We start from the raw sequence: 26,080 nt of genomic DNA on the forward strand, positions 1-26,080 counted from the left end.
GCTCTTTGTATGCTACTACTATTATATTTAGGTCACCCGAATAATTAAATTCATCTGCCGTGATGTGTTGTGTCCGTTAATTTCATGTGTTCTATGGCCGATTTGTCTGTTTGCTGGACGAACTGGGTTTCCCACAGAAAACCCAGTTTTCTGTGGAAAAAGCCTTGCTATCTGAGACCGACAGCTCAGCCACGGAGTGAACAAAGACCATTCAAGTTCCTCGCGTCATTGACGTGATTCGAACCCGGGTATTTTCCACCTGATGTGGGGAAGACGGTGACGATACCACTGTGCTACGCGCGCAGACTCTCCGTCTATGCTGTTTGTAAATTGCGTCTGTTCTGAGACTGATTTCTGTTTGCTGGACGAAAGACCAAATTTTTGTTTGAAAAACCATGCTGCCCTCGCCTGGGACTCATTTGTTCAGCTACGCTGTGAAAAGATCCATAAAAATTCCCCCGTTATCGACGGGATTCGAACTTAGGTCTTTTCCACCTGGTGTGGGGAAGACGGCGATCCTACCACAGTGCGTGTTGCCCACGAGGGACATAATTCATTGAGCACTAGTGTATATCCACTCCAGCCCTCCCGAGTAGCACAGTTGCTAGAATCGCCGTGCTCTCAACACTGAGTGGAAAAGACCTGTGTTTGAATCCCTCTAAATGAGGCGTGGAATTTTTATGAGCCTTTTTCAAAGCATAGCTGAGTCAGTCGGTATCAGGCGGGGGTAGCATGGTTTTTCTCCTGTAAACCTGAGGAAAAACCATATGCTCTTACTGCGGTCTCAGTCAATTTTCTAAAGAGAAAGCTAAAGCTGTTAATAGGAGTGACTAAAGCAATATTCTGTGAATCATTAAGTTTTAATCATCATGCAACAGTAAAAAATTCCACGTTGTATTGCCATAATGGAGACTATGGCCCATTTAGCTCCTAATTGGGCTGCCACTATTCTCAAAGGACATTGAATGAACCTAAATGTTTCGAGCAGTGTAAATAAATTTGTTATTTTGCTACATGTACGATTTTTCTTTAGTTTTGAAAATTAATATTGGTATTAGTCGTGACAAACGATTCAGGAAGCAGGCTAATGCGGAATAAACAAAAAAAAAGTATCTTTTCAGTTCGCCCTTTCTAATAATTTGTTTAATCCTTGATTAAATTTATTCAAGCTACCCACTTCCACAACAGATGGAAGTGTACCTATTTACTAATTAATTACTTACTATTAATTACTTTCTGGCTACAATTAATTACAACTAATTACTTTCTGGTTGAGAGAGAAATTTTCTGACATATATCCTTTTTCAATTTATTTCATTTATGTGTGCATTGTCCGAGAAAAGCAAGCATGGAATCAGCATTTATTTTAATCGGTCCACTTTAAACAATTTTCAATCAGGTCTCCTTTCAAGTGCTTAGTTTCCAGTCACTGCAATTTGAAGAATTGATGTCTTTCATCGCAAGAGTACCCTTCCAACAGATCCACGTCATTGAAACGAGGTCTCCAGACCTGCATGCAGTACTCAAGATGTGGCTTTACCATAACAGCAAAGTGAGACTTACTCCCTTGTTCCTGCAGCAAAAATTCCTGTACAGTATATCTTTGATTGAACTCCATGAGCTGTAACAACTCCCTGGGCTGAAATTTAGTTTACGGTACTCCTCGTATTACGCTATGTGACGAACAGAAGGTTGTCTGAAGGATGTGAACTGAGAAAAATAGTTGTAATTAAAAACAGTTGTAAGAATGGTCATGTTTTTAATTCGCTTTCATATTTGTTTAGTGAAGAAAGGTTTTGTTTTTACTCGACTTCGGGAGGGATTCATGCAAAAACCGGTCATTGACCACAACTGGGGTGGTAATCTAAATTTTACTGCGCTCTGTTTGCACTATAATTATGCAGGGTTTAGATTTTCGTAAGAAATTTATTTTCCTTTCACATCTCTGGAGTCCCCGGTATTTTGGTGTATTCTGAGCATTTTATTAGTGTTATGTTAGAATTTTGGTGAAATATTGGAGGGAATAAGACAATCTTAAAAGGGGAAAATGTTTTGAAGGATGCTACAATGGGCACTCACTGTTTGCATGCCTCTAAAAAGCTCTGACTGGTGGGTTTTTACCCGAGAAATAAGTGGCATTAAGCAATCATATAGAATTATCTTACTTATTCAAAACTTTTGTCTATATAATTAGTCTGAATTCTCTCAAAATACGAATTCATGGGAACCAGGACATATATAATAGTTATGTGACAAAGAAAAATTGGTTATTAATAAGGATGAGATGTATAGAACGTGAGTATAAGAAATAATTTTCATTATTAAATCTTTGCGTAGCTGATAACGTATATTTATCATCTATGCAAATAATTACGGTTAACGTATGCTGAAAATAAAGATTACAGCATGCGTTAACTAATCTTTAGTTTTACAGTGCAAAGGCATATTATTGAGGCGTTCAGTTATGCACTTTGACCTTTCTACCAGTAGACAAACAAAATCAAACAGCAGATATAAATGAAATCAGCCATACTTTCAGAAAATCTGAAGTTATTAAAAATTAGTAGATCGCCGTTTCCGTGCATCTGGATTGTATTTTGAATCACCAGTACAAGTGAAATATAATATGCACACTTCCCAGTTAACACGATACTTCCCTTTCCACCCCTCATGACCCGTGAAAGCACGTGATCCAAAACAGTCCTAGTGATTTTAGTGAATAAAGTTTCTGAGTGCAGCATGTTATATTCAAACAGCGTTTTGTGCGTAATATATAAATGGATAGTTCAAATTGCTAGTGATATGCATTTTATTAGACTTTTAGTTGCTCTATGGCTTTGCCAACCTGTACACTATTGTATGTGAATGATTCATATATGAAAGGTAGGCTGCAAATGAACTAGAACAGAATCTGAACTAAAACTGTCGTGGCTTTACGATAATATATTTGTGCTATAAGTTTCTCCATTTCTGTGATACTGAAAGATGAAGTTGATGAATGTATATAATCTAGAAGATACTATCTAATTCCATCCATTGATAAATGCTAAGGTGGGTAGCAGTGTGGGTAGAAAGAATACGCCTTACCTCCTTTCCCACAAGAAATATAAATAATATTTCATGTGTAGGTTTGGCTTCAGTTCTATCAAATATAATATACAGCATATATTTTTAGTAATGGTTGACTAACCTTAAATATCATAACATAATTTTTTTCAACTTCAAAATTTCTGATTTGTTTTATTGCCCATACTATTTTAAAATAACCTTCGTTTTACGTTTTGAATACTTTCTTCCCGAAAATATGTTCTACCAAATGGCAGAACATATTTTTGGGAAGAAAGTATCCAAAATTCCCTTGAGTAATTTTTCCTTAGAATTCGTCGCTCAGTGACGAGGACTTACTGATCATATAATTTAAGTGTCATATTCAATAAGAAAATCAGTTTGCATATTTAAGTATCTTCCAAGAACTGTCTTAAAAGAATGGATAAAATTTATATGGTGCTACTTTCATACATGTAAGGAAAATAATGAGAAAAAATAATAATTATAATAATGAAAAAAGTTATTTAAATAGATAAAATAAATTATCAATATCTGTAATTTAAAGCAAAATAAAGTCATATTTTCAGGTTTTTTGGCTGTCATATTATTTTGGTTAGCATAGGGTGGCAATTCACAGATACTTCTTTTTTTTTTTTTTTTATGTGTACATATATTATTTAAAAATATAAGAGATTTAACTCATACCTTTTTATAGGAAGTTCTTCATCCCAATGCCCACATCAAATTAATCCAATTAATACATTATATCAAACTAAGTTTATAACACGATATTATGGTTTAAAATTGTTAATATATACGGGTTTCTTAAAAATAATCCTATATTTAATATTCATAATCTACTCACTGCCAAAACGAAGAGTAAAGCGAAGTCAACGTACATCAGCCCACTAAAAACTAAACCGCCCAGCAATAATGGATAGGAAATTGAAGACCATTGTCAAATTTACTAAAATATTTTTAGACTAAACTTCTTAATAAGGGACTTAATTATTTCAGGATAGTCTATGCTTACAAGAAGTAAAGACTTCACTTCTTGTGAGCATGGCCAATCCCAAAATAACTTTTGCGATGGCCCAAAAAACCCTCGTATTACACCCCTCCATTCGTTCCAAATGCCTGTCCAGCTCAGCCTTAAATTTATTTAGGCTATCAACTTCCACAGCAAAAGATGGAAGTCTGTTCCACCAATCAGCCACCCGCTGACTAAAGGCAAATTTTCGCCCATACATTCAGCTTGCTCAACCCATTCAAGTCCTTATACACCTTAATCAGATCACCTTGCAGGTGCCTTCTCTCCAGGCACTGCAATTTGCAGAAATTAAGCACCCCTTTGTTCCCCTCACCAATCTTGTTGCCCTTCTTTGTACTCGTTTCTAGAAACTCTACATCCTTCCTAAAATGAGGCCTCTGCACCTGTACACAGTACTCTAGGTGTGGCCTGACCATTGCCTTGTACAACAGGATAACCACCTCCCTGTCCCTGCTAGCAAAATCCCTATATATCATTGACAAGACCCCATGACCTGCCCTGGCCGCCCGTCTGCACTGTTCAGCGAACTTAATATTTGACTGCACGATTACCCCCGGTCTTTTTCACTTTCCACTTCCCTGAGTGTAGTACCACACAGTTGGTACGTTTCTCTTGGGTTATTGCTACTCATATGTAGTACTTTGCATTTGCCAATGTTAATCATCAGTAGCCACTTCTCAGCCCATTTGCCCAACTTATCTAGATCCAGTTGGAGTAACATACTGTCTTTACTGTCATTAACAACCCTGCCAACCTTTGTATCATCTGCAAACTTGATATACCTTCTTCAATATCATTGATGAATATTCAAAACAACAATGGACCCAGAACCGAACACTGGGGAACTCCACTAATAACATTTGTCCACGAAGAGCAGTGTCCGTTGATTACCGCTCTCTATCGTCTACCACTCAACCATCCCTTTATCCATTGCAGCAACTTACCCTTAATGCCATACCTCTCAAATTTGTACAACAGTCTTCCATGAGCAACAATACCAAAAGCTTTTCAGAAATCCAAGTATATGATATCAAAATTATTTTTGACGTTCAGTTCCTTTGTGACCACATCATAGTATCCAATCAAATTGGTCAGACAAGACCTCCCTTTAACAAACCCATGCTGTCTTAACTATTATTGCAGTCTTGTCTGGATGATCCTGCAATGCTTCTTTAACCAGTGACTCCGTTATTTTTTCCGGAACACAAGTTAAACTAAGAGGTCTATAGTTGCATGTGTTACCTTTTGAACCCCTTTGTGCATGGTTATATATTTGCACTCCTCCAATACACGGGGGACCTCCCCTGAGTCCAAGGAAGCTCTCATAATTATGACTAGGGGTTTGCTTAGTTCCTTTGCTGCTTCCTTTATAATTAGATAGGTCCCGTCCACCCCAGGTGCCTTCCTTATGTTTAACTTCAACAATTTCTCCTCCACTTTGCTGTTAGTTATTACAGAATCACTTAGCTCCCTGTTAGAGTTTGATAAACTTCTGGCGCTCCCCTCATTGAATAACTCCTCATGTGTGAATGTAGATGCAAAATATTCATTTAGTTTATCAGCTACCTGAGCATGATCATCAATAATCAACTCATCTATGTTAAGTGGTCCGATCTGATTTAAACCTTTCTTTCTACAGTTTACATAAGTAAAGAACTCTTTGCTGTTCTTCTTTGCATCCTTTGCCAAACATTTCTCGTAATCTGCCTTCGTCTGCCAAACCTCCTTTGTGACTTGGTTAGAGATTAGTTTATGCCTGCCATAGGCTTCTGTGTCACCTGATAATTTATATGCATCCCATACATTTTTCTTTTCTGCTATGAGCCTAATTAATTTTTTTTTTTTTTTTTTTTATGAAAACCCCAAACATAAGAGGTATTAGAACCTATAGTACTTAGTACCATACTTGTGTTGGAGTTTGAGAAGATGAAAGAAAATATTTGTTGACATTAGATTTGAACTTCTGTATACTGTAATTTTCAGGAAATACGTATGAAGGAAGGTTGTTCCAGAAAACAACAGTTGAATGAATAAACGAAGAAGATAAAAAATTGGTTCTGTGAGTTTGAAGTTGAACAGTAAATGGATGTTGGCTGGTAGTGGCAAATGTTCTGACTGTTTTGAAAGAGGTAGCGGGAATTATAGAAGCCAGTTCAGAAGAACAGTGCCCGTGGAAGTATCTGTAGAAACGGCATGCAGCAGAAAAGTACATCTATGAGACAGCAAGTGAAGAGACTCTGTTAGAGATGAGTCATTAATTAACCTAACTGCCCTCTTCTGAATGGAATCTAGAAGCCTGAAAGAGGTTTTGGGGGCACTGCCCCAGTTGTGGAAACAATATTCCATGATAGGGCGAATTTGCGATTTGTACAAAGTGAACAGCTGTTTGGAAGAAAAGTAATGTAGAGAGTGAAAGAGAAAACCAAGTTTTTTAGTTGCAGAGGAAGCAATATTTGTAATGTGCTTGTGCCAAGTGAGAGATTAGAATTCAGGGTAATCCCCAAAAGATCTATATCATTTTGCCTAGAAATCGGAGTGTCACCAAAGATAAGCATAGGAGCAGAAGAATCCTTTTTTGCGAGATATAAGACAAGAAGGAGTTTTAGAAGGATTGAAATCAACTTAGTTGTCTTTGCCCCACTGGAGATCAGCATTTAAGGAATTGGTAGCAGATATTTGAGATGTTGAAGCTGATTGAGCAGGACAAGTTTTCTCAAACTGGAAAGTGGAATGCAAAATGCTATCATTGGAAAAACTATGGATAGGATTTCCAGTCAATGGAAGAAGGTCATTAATATACAAGAGGAAAAGATTGAGGGAAAGAACTGAACCTTGGGGGACACCAGCATTAGTGGAGTAGTTAGAGGACAGAGAGCAATCACCCTCAGTGAGCAATCAGAGAGAAACCTGGATAACCAATTACAAAAACCAGTTGGCAAACCATAAGATGGAAGTTTGCTTAGAAGACCTTTATGCCAAACACGATCGAAAGCCTTTGAGATGTCAAGCACAACTTTTCGCACTGAACTTTTCCATTGAATTAGTCCATAAATGGGTAACATAAGCCAGAATATCACTGGTGGATCGACACTGACGGAATCCATACTGGCGATCGTTGATCAGATGGAAGGTTTCTAAGTAGTTTAAGTGTTGGCGGTTAATTGATTTCTCCATTACTTTAGAAAGAGTAGAAGTAATTGCAATGGGACGATAATTGGATGGGAGGAATTTGTGACTCTTTTTTGGAACTGGCTGGATATGAGCAAATTTCCAAGCAGAAGGAAATACCTTTGGAATAAGAAAGTGAAAAAAGGCAGTAAAGAACAGGAGTAAGTTCAGGAGCACACATTTTGAGAACAAGTGGAGAAATTCCATCAGGAGCTGGAGCTTTCTTAGCATCAAGATTTGTCAAAATCCTTCTGACATCCTTTTAACGAAGACCACAGGAAACATTGAATGGTGGGGGTTGTTTTACCAAGATCATTAGTACATGAATTTGGAAGAAAACTGAGATGCTAACAGGTCTGCTTTATCCTTGGCTGAAGTGACAATAGAACCATCTGGTTTTGACAGAGTTGGGAGCAGAGATGGGCAAAGTTGCTGCCAATAGCGATGGTAAGAGATCCGAATGCTCGGCTACCATTAGGGCAAGAAACAAGTTTTCTAATCTTAGCCTGTTCAAAGTCTAGTTTCAACTGATGAATGACTGCTTTACAATTGCTACGTGAAAAATGAAACTGAAGAATTGGAAACAAGCCAATTACGATATGCAACATTTTTCTCTTGAACAGCCTTAGCACATTTATTGGAAAACCAAGGTTTTGATAATGGACGAGGTTTTAAAGTGGAGTGTGGAATAAAGGATTCCATTCCTACAAGAATAATTTCACTGACACTATTGAGCAAACGTTGACCTCAGAAGTTTTGAAACAGTAATCCGACCAAGGAAAAGAACAAAAGAAATCTCGCAGGTCATCCTATTTTGCATTCTTGTAATGCCAAACAACACAAGGTTGGGAATAGCCATGAGATAAAGGCTGCATTGAAGAAGAGACAATCATCAATTTGTGATCTGAGGTGCCTAAAGGACCACTCACTTTGACCATATACTTAGAAGGGTTATTTGTGAGAAAAAGATAAAGTGCATTGGCTGTATGATTAGGATTGTCCGGTATTCTGGTAGGTAAATGAACAATATGTGCGAGGTCATTAGTAGTTGCAAAAGCCTCATCATCTCGACCAGCTGGATCTGTGTGTGACTAGAGAACGGAAGCCAGCTGGAGTTGTGAACATTAAAATCACCAAGGAAAATTACCTCACTGTTAGGAAAGTTGGACTTGAGAAAGTCAAGTTGCAAAGAGAGGAAGTCAAAGAGCTCCAAGTGATTAGTGGAGATGGAAGAATGGTAGAGACAACAGATGAATTTGACAGAGAGGTAGAGAGATTTTAAACCAGAGAAGATCAAAAAGAGGAGATTTCAAATTATCACGTCTGACAGGGAATATCGGAACGGACATGTGCAAAAGTACCTTTGAGGCGAAAGGAATCGTACAGAGAATAATTTGGGCAACTGAGATGAGCAATGGTTGAATCAACAGATAACTGAGATTCTGTCAGAAAAAGTACATGGGGTATGGCAGACTGCAAGTGGAAATGGACATTTTTGAGATTAGAACTGAGACCACATATTTGTGTAAAGGACTAGGAATTGAACTAGGATATGATAATCTCTAGAAAAGAAAGATAGCAGAAACAGTCTCCAACAGTCTCTCTGTGAGCAGAGCAAGTATGTGATATAGTGGCCATTGATAAACTGATTACTCTGTAGGGTCAGAATTGTTAAGTTTAATTTTCCTCATAGACATGTTTGAAATAATGAATTTCCATGATGTACAACTTTAGATTTGTACATCACAGAAATTATGTTTAATGCAGAAAAATGCACGGTCTTACACTTGGGGAATAGCAACCTGAAAATAAATTATACGCTTGGTGGAGTTGAATTAAATACATTATAGAGGAAGAGAGGAATCTGGGAGATAAGGTACAGGCAGATATGAGGTTTTCTTATCATTGTGAACAGGTATCTAGGAAAGTCCATGATCCCATCAATGATTTATTATTATCTATCTCCCATAGAGATAGGCAGATCAAAATCCCACTATATAAGGCAGTTGTAAGACTGCATTTGGAAATGTGTTCAAGTATGGAGAATTTATCTAAAAAAAGAGATATTGTGCTTCCTAAAAGAGTCACAGATGGGCACCTTACATGCTGAGATCAGAAAAAGGGTGACCACACAAGGAAAGATTTTAATTATGTAGGCTACAGAGCTTGGCAACCAGGAACTTTATAGGGGATTTGATTGAGGTTTGCAATGCTCTGAGAGGGGTTTGTAAAATGAATAAAGGCAGAATTTTCACTGTTATAAAGAATTCCAGAACTAGGGGCCATAAATTCAAATTACATGGATAGAAGATTAGATTGTAGGAAGTTTTCTTTTAGCCAGCAAATTTTACTAGAACAAGTTGCCTCCACAGGTAGTTGATGCCGACAGTTTGAATGAATTCAAAGTTCAATGGGATAGTTACCTACATGAGGAGAGATGTGCATAATTTGTATTTTATCTGCATTTCCCTTCTCTTTCTGTTACCAAGATCATCAATACAAGAGTTAGAAGAAAAGTAGGATTGATTCAAGCAGGGCAGCTTTATCTTTAGCTGAGATGTCAATAGAACTATCAGGCTTTAACAGAGGTGGGAGTACAGAAAGTTGCCTCTGTACTCCCAAGGCCTGTAGCTTTGGCAAAAGACTAGGATGCTTGACTACTGATTGGACAAGAAGTGTTTTCTTCCCGTAGCCTACTCAAAGTCTAATTTGGACCGATTAATAACTGATTTCAGTGGTTGCAAACTTTGAAGGTAGAAAAGGAATCTGCAGATTTGAATGCAAGCACATTGCAATATGCAACATTCTTATCCTGAACAACCTTAGGACATTTGTTGGAAAACCAAGGTTTAGATAAAAGACAATATTTTGAAGGTGGAGTGTGAAATAAAGGATTTAATCCCTACAACAATAATTTTACTGACAGTATCTAAGCAAACATTTAGCATTAGTAGAGGCATTTGATGCAAGAAAGCAAGCTTATGCAGCATCAGCCAAAAAAAAAAAATCTACATCAGAACATTTAAAACAATCATTAGAAGATATAAATCATCAGATTTGAAACAACCATTAGAAAATTTTGAAAAATTTAAAACAGTTTGTGAGAAAAAGGTCTAGTGTTGGCTGTGTGATTAGGATTTTCAGGTATTCTGGGAGATAAATGAACAACCTGGGCAAGGTCATTAGTAATTGCAAAAGCCTCAGCATCTTGACCAGCTGGGTCCATGTGACTAGAAAATGGAAGCCTGCTGGAGATAGGAACATTAAAATCAACAAGGAAAATTACCTCACTGTTAGTAGAGTGGAACTGAAGAAAGTCAAAGTTCAAAGAAAGAAAGCCTGAGTTCCAAGTGATTGGTGGAGTTAGGAGAACAATAGAGGCAACAGAATAATTTGACAGAATGGGGCAAAGTTTTAAGCCAGAGAAGATCGAAAGGAGGCGATTCCAAATTCCTAAGTCTCTGACAGGTAATATCAGAGTGGACATATACACAAATACCACCTTTGAAGTGAAAGGAATCATACGGCAAGTAATTAGCACAACTGAGATGAGCAGCAGTTGAATCAATTGATAATTAAGATTCTGTCAGAAAAAGTAAGTGGAAATTGACATCATTGAGATTGAAACTGAGGTGTATACTTGTGAAATGACCGAGGAAATGTTTGGGAGGTTTAGATCATTTCAGAGATGTTTGTTCAGTTAGTTTGACTACACTGAAAGGACAAAATTCATCGGGTTCCTGGGCAACGCAACGCTGTCACCCCACTCACTAGTGGATGAACCCACCACTTGGCAGGTATATGGGTACGCTGCATCACTGCATTCACATAGACGGTAGTACGTATGAGTGGTAATACGATATCAGTATGAATAAACACCGTGAGTTAAACAGCATTGAAAGAAGGATGACTGTAGGTTCCTGATGCATGGATAACTATCATGGAGGTGATACAGAAATTGCACTGTTCCCATTCAACAGTGTCAAGAGTGTATCAGGAATATGCCATTTCCAGAATAACATTTCATCATGGGCAGAGGTAGGTGGTGGATGAATGTGGCCGTCGACGTCTGTCTCGCATTGTTTCAGCAAACCGGAGAGCAACAGTGACACAAATCACAACTGACTTCGAGGGAGGTGTCAGAAATGTCTCCACCAAGACCATCAGGCGATCATTAGGATCTGGATGCAATAGGTTATTGGAGCTGCCGACCCACCAGAGGTCCCATTGCTACTCATCATCAGCACTGGACCTTGGATGATTGGAGACAAGTCTCTGGTCTGATGAGTCCACTTTACAGTTATTTCAAGCAGACAGGAGGGTGCATATCTGGCAGAAACTGCATGAAGCTATGCACCCCTCATGTCAGCAAGGAACTCTTCAGGCAGGTGGATGATTGGTAATGGTCTGGGGCATGTTCAAAATACATTTTATTGTTGAATATTTTGTGGAGCTATGTTTGATAAAAAAAAAAGTAAAAAAAGGCACCTGGGGTTGGATGCGATCTATCCAATTATATTAAGGAAGGCAGCAGAAGAGATCATCAAACCTTTATCCATAATTATAAGAGCATCTCTGGATTCTGGAGTGAGGCCCCTATGAACTTGAGATGGGCAAACACATTCATAATCATAAAGAGGAACAAAAGGTGACATGAGTAATTACAGATCTGTTAGCTTGACTTCTTCTACGGAAAATATGAAGTCATCGGTTAAAGAAGAAATGCAGGACCATCTAGACAGGAATGCATTTATACTGCAGTCACAATATGGATCCGTTAGGGGGCAGTGCTATCTGACCAATCTGATTGGATGCTGTAATAAAGTGAAATATGGCACGTGTGCGGGTCGGGACAGTATAAAAAACATCTGATACTGAGCTCCGTTAATCAGTGTTACTCTTGTTCTTCAGATGGGAAAGGTAGCGGACTTAAGCGAGTTTGACAAAGGCCAAATTGTAATGGCCAGATGACTGGGTCAGAGCATATCCGAAAAGCACGGCTGGTGGGGGTGCTCATGGTCAGCCATGGTTAATACCCACCGAAAGTGGTCCGAGGAGGGAAAACCCATGAACCGTCAGCGAGGTGTTGGATGACCACGGCTCATCAATGCTTCGGGTGAGCGAAGGCTCTCCCATATGATACATGGCAACAGAAGGGCGACTGTGGTGCAACTCAACGATAATTGGAATGCTGGTGACTGGAGTAATGTGTCACAACGCACAGTGCATCAAACCCTGCTGAAAATGGGGCTGCCTGGCTTCACACCACTCTGAGTTCCCATGCTAATCACGGTTCACTGGCGACAGCACCTACAGTGGGCACACGAGCATTGAAACTGGACCTTGAGTGATTGGAAGAAGGTCGTCTGGTCCAATGAATCACGTTTCCCATTACACCATGTGGATGGCTGGGTACATGTGCGTCGTTTAATTGAGGAAGTGATGGCGGTGTCATGCTTTGGGCGATGTTCTGCTGGGTTACCCTGGGTCCAGTTATCCGTGTGCCGCACACTCTGAAAGATGGCGGTGCCATCTTTCAGCAGGATAATGCCCCATACCTTACCGCCTGGATTGTTCGAGACTGGTTTGCAGAACATGAGGAAGACTTACAGGTATTGCCCTGGCCTCCAAATTCCCCAGATATCAATCCCATCGAGCATCTGTGGTTTGTGTTGGAACAGCAACTCCAATCTGTGTCATCTCAACCATGGACCTTACAGGAATTAAAGGATCTGCTGGTTATGTATTGGTACCAGATACCACAAGACATTTAGAAATCTTGTAGCATCCATGCCTCGCTAGGTACAAGCTGTTTTTGCTGCACATGGAGGACTAACATCATATTAGGTAGGAGGTCATAATGTTTTGGCACATCGGTGTATACAAATTGGAACAGTGTGTCATTAAGCACAAATTATTGCTATGGATAAAGGGATGGTTGAGTAGGAGAAGACAGTTTTTTTCAATGGGCTTTTACTTTTCTTGACAAATGTTATTAGTGGAGTTCCCCTGGGCTTAGTGCTGATCACATAGCTGTTTTCAGTATTTATTAATGATTTGATGAAAGCATATCAGGTTGGATGTATAAGTTTGCAGAGGTTGGCAGATTGTTGATGACAGTAATCAGGGTATGCTACTGCAATAAGATCTAAAAAAATTGGTAGATAAGCTGAGAAATGACAGTTGAAGTTTAACATTTTTATAAATGCAAGGTATCGTATCAGTAATCCCAGATTAATATGCCAACTGTGTGATATACTCAGGATAGTGGCCAATGAAAAAAACTTGAGTAATTATGTAGTCAGATATGAAGTTCTCTGAGCAGTGTAGATAGGCTGCCGGGACAGCTCCTGGGGTTTTGTAAATGATATACAGGAATTTTGCTAGGAGGTATAAGGAGGTGATTATCCCTATGTATAAGGCAATGGTTACACCACATTTTGAGGTATTGCATACAGTTCTGGAGGTGTCATTTTAGAGGGATATGGGTCTGCTGCAATGGGTGCAGAGAAAGACAAGATTGAAGGGGACACAGGAATGGTCTTACCAAATAAAGCTTCAGTTCTGCAAATTGTAGTGTCTGGAGACTAGTCACCTGCGAGATGATCTCTTAGTGAGGTGCTTAAGGCTTTGAATAGATTGGGTATGCTCAGTGCTGATAACATTCTTCCTCTTGCTCAGACTACCCACATGAGGGAGCATCAATTCAAAATGAGGAATGATGTTCGTAGAATAGATATGTAGAAATATGCATTCAGTTGATTATTTGAACACGCTTCCATCTGTTGTTGTAGAAGTGGGTAGTTTGAATAAATGCATGGAAAAACTAAAACTACTGGAGCGAATGGAAAGGTGATGTGGAAAGTGGGTTTTTTTTTTTTTTTGGCTGATGTATAAGCTTGTATCTGCCATAATACAGGACCAGGGTATGTCTGTCAGGGGCAAGGGTTGATGATGTTGTAGAGCAGATATCATCTTTTAAAGGCACAAAAAGTGATATTGTTGTGGGTGTTTTTTTTTTTTTGTTAATTGTTGGAGCATCAGCTTCTGTGGCCGTATTGCACCTCCCAAGGTTTTTGCATTTTCTACTCTGATCCAAGCCCGAGGCGGGATTCAAACCCACTACCTTTTGGCTTGCCAGGCAGGCACTTTACCCACCTGTCTAGCCCAGTCAGCAATATTGTTGTACACGTTGGCACTAATGATATTAAGAGTAGGAGACCGGCGGAATTACTTAACAAGTACAGGTCAATGTCGAAAAAAAAGCCATGAGTTAGGGTTGAATTTGAAAGTGTCTGCAATTCTGCCCAGACATGATAGGAGGGGGTATATGATTACAGCCTTGTCAATCAATTCAGCCCTGAAGAGAATGTGGAAGGCTCAAGGGGTAGAATTTTTCTCAGCCTGGTCTGTGCTCGTTAACAGAAGAAACTGCTTCTACAGGGATGGGATACACTTAAATAGAAAGGGTGCAAGAATATTTGCTGATGCTATCAAGGCAGAGTTAGGTGGGGCAGAAAACTGTTAGCTTGGGGGGGGGGATCATGGACTAATGGATTAACAGTAGCTGCTGGCAGAGGTGAAAGAGATTCTTACACTGCTTCTATTGAAATGAGCAGCAGACTGGAAAACAAGGTGCAGAGGATTCCAGAGACTGGGTGTCATTGTGGAACAAGTAAATACATGGGCTGTGTTAGGGTAGCTAAGAATAGAAACAGGTGCATGTATACTTGTGTGTACACCAGTGATAGGAGTTTGGTAAATAAATTTGATGAATTTTGATGTGTTAGTCAAAACTTCAAATGCAGATATTGTTGGGATAACAGAGTCATGGTGTCACACAGATATAAGAAATGCAGAACTGGAATTTGGGGAGTACAATATGTACAGGAAAGATAGAAAGGGTTATGCTATTGGTTAAGAAACTCAAAATCCAAGGAAGTACAGTCAGTCAACATGGCTGTACAGTGTAGTATCGAGTTAGTTTGGTGTGATATAAGCACTGGGAAAGCAACATTGAAAGTAGGAGTGTGCTCTGACTCTGATGAATATAATACAAATTGTACAGAGAAACAGAGTCGGCCAGTAAATCAGAGTGTCTTATTATGGGGATTTTAATTTCCTAGATATTGACTGGAATTTGTGGGTTGGTTACTCACACATGAGCAAGGCTTTTGTGGTTTTATTGGATGATTGTTTTCTACAGCAGCAATTATTTGGGAGGCAACTAGAGGGAGTAATACTCTTGATCTGATTATCAGTAGTGATTCTTCATACATTAAGAAACCACTAGGTGGCAATGATCACAGTGTGCTGAAGTGGGATTTACTCAAATAGGCAACTACCATCAGCAGTAATGGGAAGGGTTTTTGCTTTCGTAAAGGTGACTACCGTGGTCTGAGACAGTATTTCAATTCTATACGGTTGGATGAACTGATGATGTTACTAACAGCAAATTCAAAATGGAAAGCATTCAAAGAATTAATCTTGGAAGCTACTAGACTTTTCATATCAACTAAGAAATATTGTTTGTTCAAGATTTAGGCCTAAATGGATGTCAGATGGACTAATTAGACATATGGCAGAGAAGAAAAATGCATGGGATACATATAAATTAACAGGTGATTACGAGAAATCTTTGGCAAAGGTTACAAAGGAAAGCAGCAAAGAGTTCTTTACTTATGTAAACTCTAGAAAGAAGGGGATGAATCAGATTGGTCCACTGGATATCGATGGTTCAACTGTTGATGATCCTGCTCAGGTACATAACAAACTAAATGAATATTTTGCAGCTGCATTCACACATGAGGAGTTATTCAGGGAGGGGAATGCCACATGTATATTAAACTCTGGCAGTAAGCTAGATAACCTTGTAATAACTGAGGATAAAGTGGGGGAGAAATTGTTGAAGATAAACATAAGAAAGGTACCTGGGGGTGGATGGCATCTATCCAGTTATATTAAAAGAGACAGCAAAAGAAGTAAGCAAACCCTTAGCCATAATTATTAGAGCTCCTTGGACTCAGGGGAAGGTACCCATGGACTGGAGATGTGGAAATGTCACCCAAATCCACAAAGGAGGATCAAAGGGAGCCATGTAATTACAGACCTGTTAGTTTAACTTCTGTTCCAGGGAAATTAATGGAGGCACTGGTTAAAGAAGCATTGCAGAATCATCTAGACAAGACTTCAGTTATAGCTCGGCCACAGCATGGGTTTGTTAAGGGGAAGTCTTGTCTGATCAATTTGATTGGATACTGTGATGTGGTCCGAAAGGAACTGGATGCAGATAATAATTTTGATATCATATGCGGATCTTAGAAAGGCTTTTGATGCTGTTGCACATGGAAGACTGCTGCACAAATTGGAGGCAAATTGCTGCTGTGGATAAAGTGATGGTTGAGTGGGAATCAATGGACACTGACAGTGTTAGAGAATGAAAAGGACCTAGGGGTAATTGTGCAGGCAGATATGAAGTTTTCTGAGCAGTGCAGTCGGTCTGCAAGAGTAGCTCATGGTGTCTTGTCAATGATATATAGGAATTTTTCTAGCAGGGATAAAGAGGTGATTATCCCCTTGTATAAGGCAATGGTCAGGCCACACCTTGAGTACTGTATACCTCATTTTAAGAAGGATGTAGAGTTGTTGGAACAAGTACAGAGAAGGGCAACAAGATTAGTGAATGGAACAGAGGGTTGCTCTTACGAAGAAAGGCTTAAGTTTTGCAAATTACAGTGTCTGGAGACCAGGCACCTGCAAGGTGATCTGATTGAGCTGTATAAAGACTTGAATGGTTTGAGAATGCTCAGTGCTGATGAGATTGTTCTTCTTGCTCAGAATAATCACATGGAAGGGCATAAATACCAATTGAGGAAAGACAGTTGTAGGATAGATGTGTGGAAGTTTGCCTTTAGCCAGCGAGTGGGTGATTGCTGGAATAAACTTCTAACTATTGTAGAAGTTGATAACTTAAATAGATTCAAGGTAGAACTAATCAAACATTTGGAACGAGTGGATGGGTGAAATGAGAAAGGTGTTTTTTTTTTTGGCTGATGCTATATAAGCTTGCTTTCTTGCATCATGTGCCTTTGCTAATACCAGTACTAAAAGGCAATGAATCTTCTAGTATTAAATAAGAACAATTTCTTACAAGTTTTTTTTTTTTTTATTGTTGTAACTAATTTTCTTGTTTTCAAATAATTTAATTTCTTCAGTTTCTTCATCAACCATTTTCTAATTGTGTATTCCATGTATACACTAGATTTTACACCACAGTGTGCTGACCATTATATTGCATTCACCACATGCTTAAAATTTTAGAAAACATTTGTAGAATATTATATAAGACTATACTATATTTAAATTTGAACATAATTAAATTATTGTAAAAATTCTCATGAGAATGCTAATTTATTTTGTTACTGATTTTGATATATATATATATAAAGAAAATTCCTTGACATGTACAATTAAATCTGGATATAACTAACTAGTTATTCAGCTTAACCTTATTTTATTTATTTTCTTTTTCAGATATAGCTGAATTTTCTATTTTTTTTTCTTGCTTATCAGTTAATCTCTAAAAGTTAAGAATGAGTAAAGTCGACTTAAAAATTGTACTACTTGGTAAAGAATATAGTGGCAAGACAAGTCTAGTTGAGCGTTTTGTGTATGATCGCTTCAAGGGGGATCTTTCATATCAGAATGTGAGTTTTAGTTATATTATATATACATAAATAGTTTTATATCTTGATAAAATGAACCAGTTTATTATAAACTTTGGATTAAATAAACTAATTCCATCCATAAAATCTTAGAAACTACAAATATCAGCATGTTTTTTACATGCTGGTATTTGCAGTTATGTATTTGCAGCATGTATTTGAAGAAGTGCTGTGTTAAATTGGACTTTTGGGAGGTCATTTTGATCTTATTTGATAGAACATCTCCCAACTGGTTGTCAAGTAATTTTTTGGGGGTTTGCAACAAAGTTTTTAATGGCATCTTTTTCATTTCCTGGTTCTACAGTTGTTGTCATTATTTTAGTTTCTTTTCAATTTTTTAAAATATGAACTGTACAAATTTTGTGAGAACATAAGGCTGTATATATATATATATATATATATATATATATATATATTTTTTTTTTTTTTTTTTTTTTTTTACACCCACCTGTCAAGTCTGTTCACATTGGTATAAACAATTGAGTATTCTATCTTCCTTTCAATGATTGATTTTTTTTCCCTGCGTATTCTTTGGTCATTTTGTTTGTTTTGCTGGATGAAAACATTTTTCAGGTGGAAAACCATGCACCCTCACTAGAGATAAAGTAACTTAACCGCATTATGTGAAAGCCAATAAAATTCTTTCCCATCTCAACAGGATTCAAACCTGGGCCTTTCCATATGGTATAAAATGTGTGCAACACATGCAAGTGGGCCCCTCAGTAAGGTCTCTAGATGGTCTGACATTCTTATTATTACACTAGTGGAAGAGTGCAGGCAAAAGTGCAGAATGCATCTTTCCTCGTGTTTTTAGGAGCCCTGGTCTGTTTAAAACATCCCTTAAATGAATTAGATTTGAGAGATTGCCACAAGCGGTTTCCCCAACATCAATAATCACTTTCTCAGAAATTTGTGACCTTTTCCTGGACTTTATTATTATTACTAGCCATATGGTGCAAGGAAGCCTGATGCTTATGCTGCACCAGCCAAAAAAAATTTCCAAGTTACCCTGGAGAGAGAGAGAGAGAGAGAGAGAGAGAGAGAGAGAGAGAGAGAGAGAGAGAGAGAGAGAGAGAGAGAGAGAGAGAGAGAGAGAGAGAGAGTAGAAGGAATCACCAAGAAAGAGAAGAATGATGATATCCAGCTCAGGACCCTGGGTGTGCCAAGCCCATACCCACCAGATGTGAGCCCCTGGGGTTAATATGTTGAAAAGATACTTCCTTCCAGGCCAGTCAGAGAGGTGCAATAGTTTTCTTCAACAGCTCAATAAAGGATTATGAATCTTTTGTTAGGCTGTCATTAATTTAGATTCTTTCTAATTTCTTAAAAATTTACAAAAGAAAATATGAACTGTACAAATTTTATGCAAAAATAAAATTTTGAAATAAGACTCCATAAGAATTTCCTATGTTACTGATAAATAATAAAATGTAATGCAAATAGCAAGGATAGTTATGCCACTGTCGGCACCTCCGTAGCCAGGTGGGAAGGAGCAGCAGTGCGTATGCACACACTTCTTGATTAGACTGGTGTTCGAGCCCGTCACCACCAAATACGGAGGATGCGGAAAGGTCAGGGGATGACCACCGCATATCCCGGAGCAAGGCCTTAGTTGCTAATGCTCCTAAAAACCAAACAACAAACAAACAAACAACAATATGCCACTGTCTTAATTAAAAACTTTCTGTATTAAAAAAGGAAATTTAACACATTGTTTAAAGCTTTGATATTTTTACGTCAGTTGTTTGATCAGGTCATATAACTACAGTAACTTTGTAAAATACAAAGTTACTGTAGTTATTAAAAAAAAATACAGGAAAGTATCAGACAACAATACCATATACAGCCACTCTCCGGCTTACATAATACTCAACTTACGGAAATTTGATTTTTACGCAAGTTTTTGCTGGCCGGTGCAAACTTTAAAAAAAATCATTGAAACATATTTTGCATCCCGTAGGAATAAATGGAGGTATCGTGAAAATATCATAATGTGAACCCAATAACACTTTTTTTTTTTTTTTTTTGCTAATTTGTTTCAAGACCTTGGAAGTTGAAATTTTTGCTATACAACTAAGCTATTTATCCCCCAAAAAGGTAATTTTTATAATGGAAATTGCACTACACTTTCATCATTATCACAAGTTCCGTTATAAGAATCAATTTTGAACGGCTTTGTGATATTTTCTAAAACACATTTCTAGAGGTCACTACTATAAAACAATTTGCACTTTCCGGTTTATTGGGGTTTTTTTTTGTTAGCACAGTCTATTATAAACGGGTAGTAAACTCGATCTTATTGCATTTGCGATAATACTGATAACTGGAAGCTTTAAAGCTCAACAGAAGAGAGATTAGTCTTTAAAGCACTCTGTTCTTCAAAGCAAACTCAGAAGTCTCATTAGTTTTATGTAAATTGTTTTATTTTAATCTTTTTTTATTATTATTAAAATTATGTTTCAATAACTATAATTTACTATGTATCCAACTACAAATTATTGTCAGTATTTGAGATTTCATTTAAATGTGTTACACACTGTGTAATACAGAAGGTTTATTTTAAATAAATTTGGTACATGCATGAAGTTAGCTTTATTAATTAGTAATATGGCTTTGGGGCAAAAATTGTTCTTTCTTAAGGGGTTTGCCACAAAAATTATTATTGCTGAAGTGGATTGCTACAAAAACTATTATTATTCAAGTGATTTGCTGGGAAAACTATTATTGCTCAAGGGATATATCACAAAAATTATTTATTTAAAAGGATTCACTGGGGAAAGAAGGTTGGGAACCACTACATTAGAGGATTCCCCAATTTGTAATAGAAAAAAGTCTGTAAAAAAAAAAAATAAATAAAAAAATTTACCTTGGAAAGCATTAAGTTTTAAGTCATAAATTGAAAACCTTTGCATTTGTTGTATTTTACTGGACCTCAGGCTTTCTTCATTAAATTTATGTAATTTATATCCTGCAGACTATAGGAGCTGCATTTGGAGCAAAACGTATTGAAGTTAATGGGAAACAGATTACTCTAGGTATTTGGGTATGTATATATAACTTTGTGTTTAATACAGTAAAACCTTATAACATGTTAAATGTTCAGATTTTCTCCCTCTTATCAGTCTATGTTGATATCAGAAAGTAATGTGTGCTTGTTAATTCTTGAAGAGATATAGAATCTAATAGAAAAAGAATCTTAGTGGTATATTTACCTTGTATAGCTAAGGATGATTTTTAAATATATAAATAAAATGCTTAAATAAAGATATTGAACCATAAAAATAGATAAAAAGAACCAAATAAAATTAACAAGGAAGAATGAAAAATTTGCAATTAGATTAAAATCAACTGATTAAAAAATTGCTAATTATGAACCATGGAGTCATTGGAAAAAATAAAATAGAGAAATTACTTTTAAAAACATGCATATTTACAAATGTATAAGATACCTCAAAGTTAAACCCTTTTTTTTTTTTTTTTTTTTTTTATCATTTAGAAAATGGTTAACAGCCCAATTACACAGGGCCGCTGTGACCCTGTGCCACCGCTAAATTAAAGAAATTAAATTTGCCACCCCAAAATATTTCGATTAAAAAATAAAATTAGGCGTAAATAATTATTAATTTATTGAAAAAAGAAAAGAACTATAACATATCTCACAGATTATATAATGAAACAACAAACAAAAATAACAAAATCATTCTGAAATTCTGGAAATAAACTTTAAATTCTAAATCACAATCGTACTCTATCACAATAATAAAATAAAAGGAAAATTAGGTTCAAAAAATTAAGCAAATTTATGTTCTCTTGCTTTAAGAGATGCGAATTTATTGATTATTTCATTTATGTTTATTTGTTCCAAAAGATTATTTTCTATTGAAATTATTGCCAAATTAGTGTTGTTGAGACATTGTCAATTGTAAATATTTTTGATTAATTTGAATTTTGAAAAACTGTGTTCACCTATGGCAAACTGGTAAACTTAGAAGCGCATTAGCATTAGTAGTGGCATATAATGCAAGAAGGAAAGCTTTTACAGCATCAGCCAAAAAAAAGGGGGGGGGGAAACCCACTTTCCATTCACCTCTTCATCTGCTCCAAAAGTTTGTCCACTTTTCCTTGAATTTATTTAAGCTATTAACTTCCACAACCACAGATGGAAGTCTGTTCCAGCAATCCACCACTTGCTGTCTTTCCTCAATTTGAATTTATGCACTCTTAAATGTGTAATCTGAGCAAGAGGTTCACCTAGCAGGAGCCTAGTCTCCAGGCTGCAATTTGAAGAACTTAAGCCTTTTTGGGCACCCTTTGTTCCCCTCATTTGCATAAATTCTTAATGCGACTAATACATTTGGAAATGTATCTGTAAAATCGTTTTTAAGAATGTATTGTAACCCTTCAAATGGAGTAATATTGTCTTTAATATAAATTTGAAGTACAGCGGGCCCCCATTATAACGTGGTTCGCTTTACGCTGATTCGCTATAACACTGTTCTTATAGTGTAACCCGTATCTGACTATAACGCTCTTTTACAGATTGCATGTTTGGCATATTTAACGAAATCGTTTCATTTCATGGAGTCGATAGCTTGAAAATGACTAGCAAAATAGCATTAAAACGTTTCCCACGCCGACTTAAGAAATTTTCTCGCAACTAATTTAATTGCAGTGAAGTGACTTGTTACCTAGTTCTGAGATCAACATTTTAAAAAATGATCAAGTATATTGCTTGTAATATTTGCGTTATATGTATTTATCCGAAGTCTAGTCATCACTCAGTACTGTATTGGACATCGTGCGTAACGGATAGTTTACTTGAACATTGTATAGTAATTAATGCAACCAGCGCAGTTACATTTTCAAAGAGTTAATAATGGCAGATAAGAATGAAAAAGCAACGACGTCCGGGCGCAGTACGAAGACTATAAATGTATGAAAAAGACTGAATTTGAAAAATTAAATTAGATGTTTTGAAGCGAATCGATTCCAGTCAAAGACAAGCGGATGTGTGCCATAATTTAGGACTGGCAAGTTTAACTGTAAGAACAATTATAAAAAAAATATAGAATTAATTTTAGCAGTGGGAAAGACAGCTGTTCCACTGCAAGCAACTAGGGCTAAGCTGGCTATTACGATTGAAATGGAAAGACTTTAACTAATTTTATTGAAGATAATATCCAATTCAGAATTCAGTTAAGTTAAATATTATAAAAAAAAAAGAGAGAGAGAGAGAGATTAGCCAATATGATGATCTGAAGAAAACTCGCCTTAAAAAAAAAAAATGTGGGACCATTTAAAACTAGTAAGGGCTGGTTGAGTAGATTTAAAATCCAGGGAGAATCCACAAGTGCAGAAGAAGCTGAAACTTTCAAAAAAGAACTTGTTAGAATTATTGAAGAGGGATATTATGTATTATACTTCTCAACAAGTTTTTAATATAGATGAAGCAGGACTTTTGTGGAAATGAATGCCTAAAAAAAAAGTTTCATATTGAAAGAAGAAAAAAACATGCCAGGTTTCAAAGCGGCAAAGGATCGGTTGACTTTATTGTTGGGTGGACACTGCAGGGGATTTAAAATTAATACCCCTTTTAGTTTATTTGGAAGAGGCCAAAGTTTAACCCAAAATCGACACATTTTTCATGATTAAATTCATGATTTTAATTGGAATTTTGAGTTTAATTTTGATACGTAAGTAATTACCACATAAATTATATACGTATGTAATGCAGAATATTTTATATGAACAAATATTTGAATTTTAAATATTTTGACTGACATTTGTGCATCTTTTCACTGCTGTTTATTATTGATTAGGAAATATCCTATGGGAATGCTGTACTCGCTTAGCGCGGATTCACTTAACTCTGTTTTTCCAGAACAAATTATCAGCGTTAAGCGGGGGGGGGGGGGTCATCTGTACTCTAAATTCCTCAAATAATGCTACACCATCAATATCACTCATTACGACCCGACCAATGACACTTAATTTTATATGTAAATCTTTTCAATGATTTAATAAATCATCAACTGACCATTGTTTAAATATTTCTACATGTTCTTTCATATTTCTAAACCTTTCAGTTAACAAGAAAATTGATGTGTCCATTTTGAAAGGAAAAAAAAAATAATTTTGAAATTTTGTTGCGGATCCCAAATAGCTTCCTCTCTACTTTCATAATCGAAATGACGTCTTTTCAATCTTTTCCTTACAGTGCTTACTTCTGAAAATGAAGCATCAATGCCAATGATAGTTCCTCTGTTCTATTTTCTTTAAAATATTCCCTGATTTCCCATTGGTAGGGGTGTAAGGCAAGAATGTTCCATGTCCCCCATACTATTTAATTCATATGCAGAAGCTTTGATGAAAGAGCTCTTCTTCTTCTTCTTTGGTCCTTAGCTGGCAGCTGGGGGAGGCGGTTGGCCACGCAACCAGTATGCTGCTGTAGGTGCCGCAGGGTTTCGGACTTGCTCTGTGATGTTCTTCCATACCTTACGATCAATGGCGTCAGTCCTGGCCTGGTTAAGGTCGAGACGTCGGCTCCTCAAGTCATTTTCCACTTGCTTGGCCCATGTTTTCCTAGGCGCGGTCCGTTGGATGCTCCATTGGGTGGGTCGTTGTCTCCAAAGGAGTCTGGATGGTATTCTGTTCGTGCCCATTCTACATACGTGGCCAAACCATCTAAGCCTTCGCTTCTGGATTTGGTCGGCAATGGTTGGTTGCTGTTGGCATCTGGCGAGGATGGTATCATTAGTGATGCGGTCGCGAAGAGAGATGCCCAAGATCTGCCGCAGGCATCGCATTTGGAATACCTCAAGTTTGTTCAAATCTAACTTGAGACAAATCCATGTTTCCGATCCGTAAAGAAGAATGGGCAGAATCAAAGTCCGGAAGAGTCGGATTTTAGTCTTTGTGGAAATGTTGGTCCTCTTCCACAGACACCATTTGAGCGAGGCGAACGCAGTGGCCGCCTGTCCAATTCTGCTGTGGATTTCCATGGTGGATGCAACTTTCTTCTCCTGGACCAGCGACCCAAGGTATTTAAAGTCCTGCACTTGCTCGATCTGGACGCCTTCGAGATAGATGGTGGCTTGCGACCCATCTGTTGTCAGGGCCTTTGTCCTACCAGCATTGATCTTCAAACCGTATGGCCGGGCAATGTCATAGAGGATGTCCGTGGCTTCAGCGTCGTTACTGGCAAGGATAGCACTATCATCAGCAAACATCAGGTCAGTCATATAGTGATCCTTGTAAGAAAGAGCTCAAAGAAGAGCAGAAAGGAGGTGTAAAAGTAGGAGGGGAGAAGATAAAGACATTATTAGCATATTAATTGCTAATAATGAGGAAGAATTACAAAACTCCTTGGACATTTTGAACAGCACAATAAAGGAGTACAATATGAAGATTAACAGCAGTAACACCACAGGAATATTAATTTCAAAAGTGGCCAGGAAGAAGAAATCAATGTAACTTTATATGGAATAATATTAGAACAGGTGGATAGATACAGATACTTGGGAAGCATAATGATAAAAAATAGAAAAAGCATGGAAGAAATGAAAACAAGAATTGCAATGGGCAAAGAGGCATTTAGTAATAGAAAAGAACTGTTGAGAAGAAATTTCAAGAAGGAATTAAAGCAAATGGTGGAAACATTAATATGGACTGTTGTACTATATAGCTCAGAGACATGGACACTGGGAAAGAGGAGAAAGAGGAGGCTAGAAGCTTTCGAGATGTGAAGGAGAAGGGAAAGGTTGAAATGGGTGGACAGAGTGAGTAATAAGATTATGAGGAAATTAGAAGAGAGAACATTAGTAAAAGAACCAAGAAGAAGACAAAATAACTTTATATGTTATGTTTTGAAAGCATGTTGAGGAAAGTGATAGAGGAGTAGATGTGTGGGAAGAGAACTGTTGGGAAAAGAAGAATTGGAATGATGGATTGGATGGTAAGAGGAAATTATGCAAGAATTTAAAGGATAGCACAAGATAGAGAAGCATGGTGTCAAAGGAGCCCTGAACCTGCCTGAGGGCAGTAAACTTGAAGAAAAAGATTTTGTAACTGCGAAATATAAATGTGAAAC

At 37.3% G+C, this 26,080-nt stretch overlaps 1 protein-coding gene across 1 annotated transcript in view; it reads left to right on the top strand.

The window, feature by feature from the left end:
* The first annotated feature begins 2,109 nt into the window (after window positions 1-2,109).
* Window positions 2,110-26,080, top strand: part of LOC150077896 (ras-related protein Rab-24-like) — a 60,198-nt gene continuing 36,227 nt past the window's right edge. Inside the window, exons 1-3 of the mRNA XM_090384706.1 lie at window positions 2,110-2,295; window positions 17,801-17,973; window positions 20,966-21,034. Coding sequence (XP_090240832.1) covers window positions 17,860-17,973; window positions 20,966-21,034 — 183 coding nt within the window. The 5' untranslated portion in view covers window positions 2,110-2,295; window positions 17,801-17,859. The remainder of the gene's footprint in view (window positions 2,296-17,800; window positions 17,974-20,965; window positions 21,035-26,080) is intronic.

Source organism: Mastigoproctus giganteus, chromosome 11 (genome assembly GCF_048544385.1).
Source record: "Mastigoproctus giganteus isolate SK-2022 chromosome 11, ASM4854438v1, whole genome shotgun sequence".
Taxonomy (NCBI): Eukaryota; Metazoa; Arthropoda; class Arachnida; order Uropygi; family Thelyphonidae; genus Mastigoproctus; species Mastigoproctus giganteus.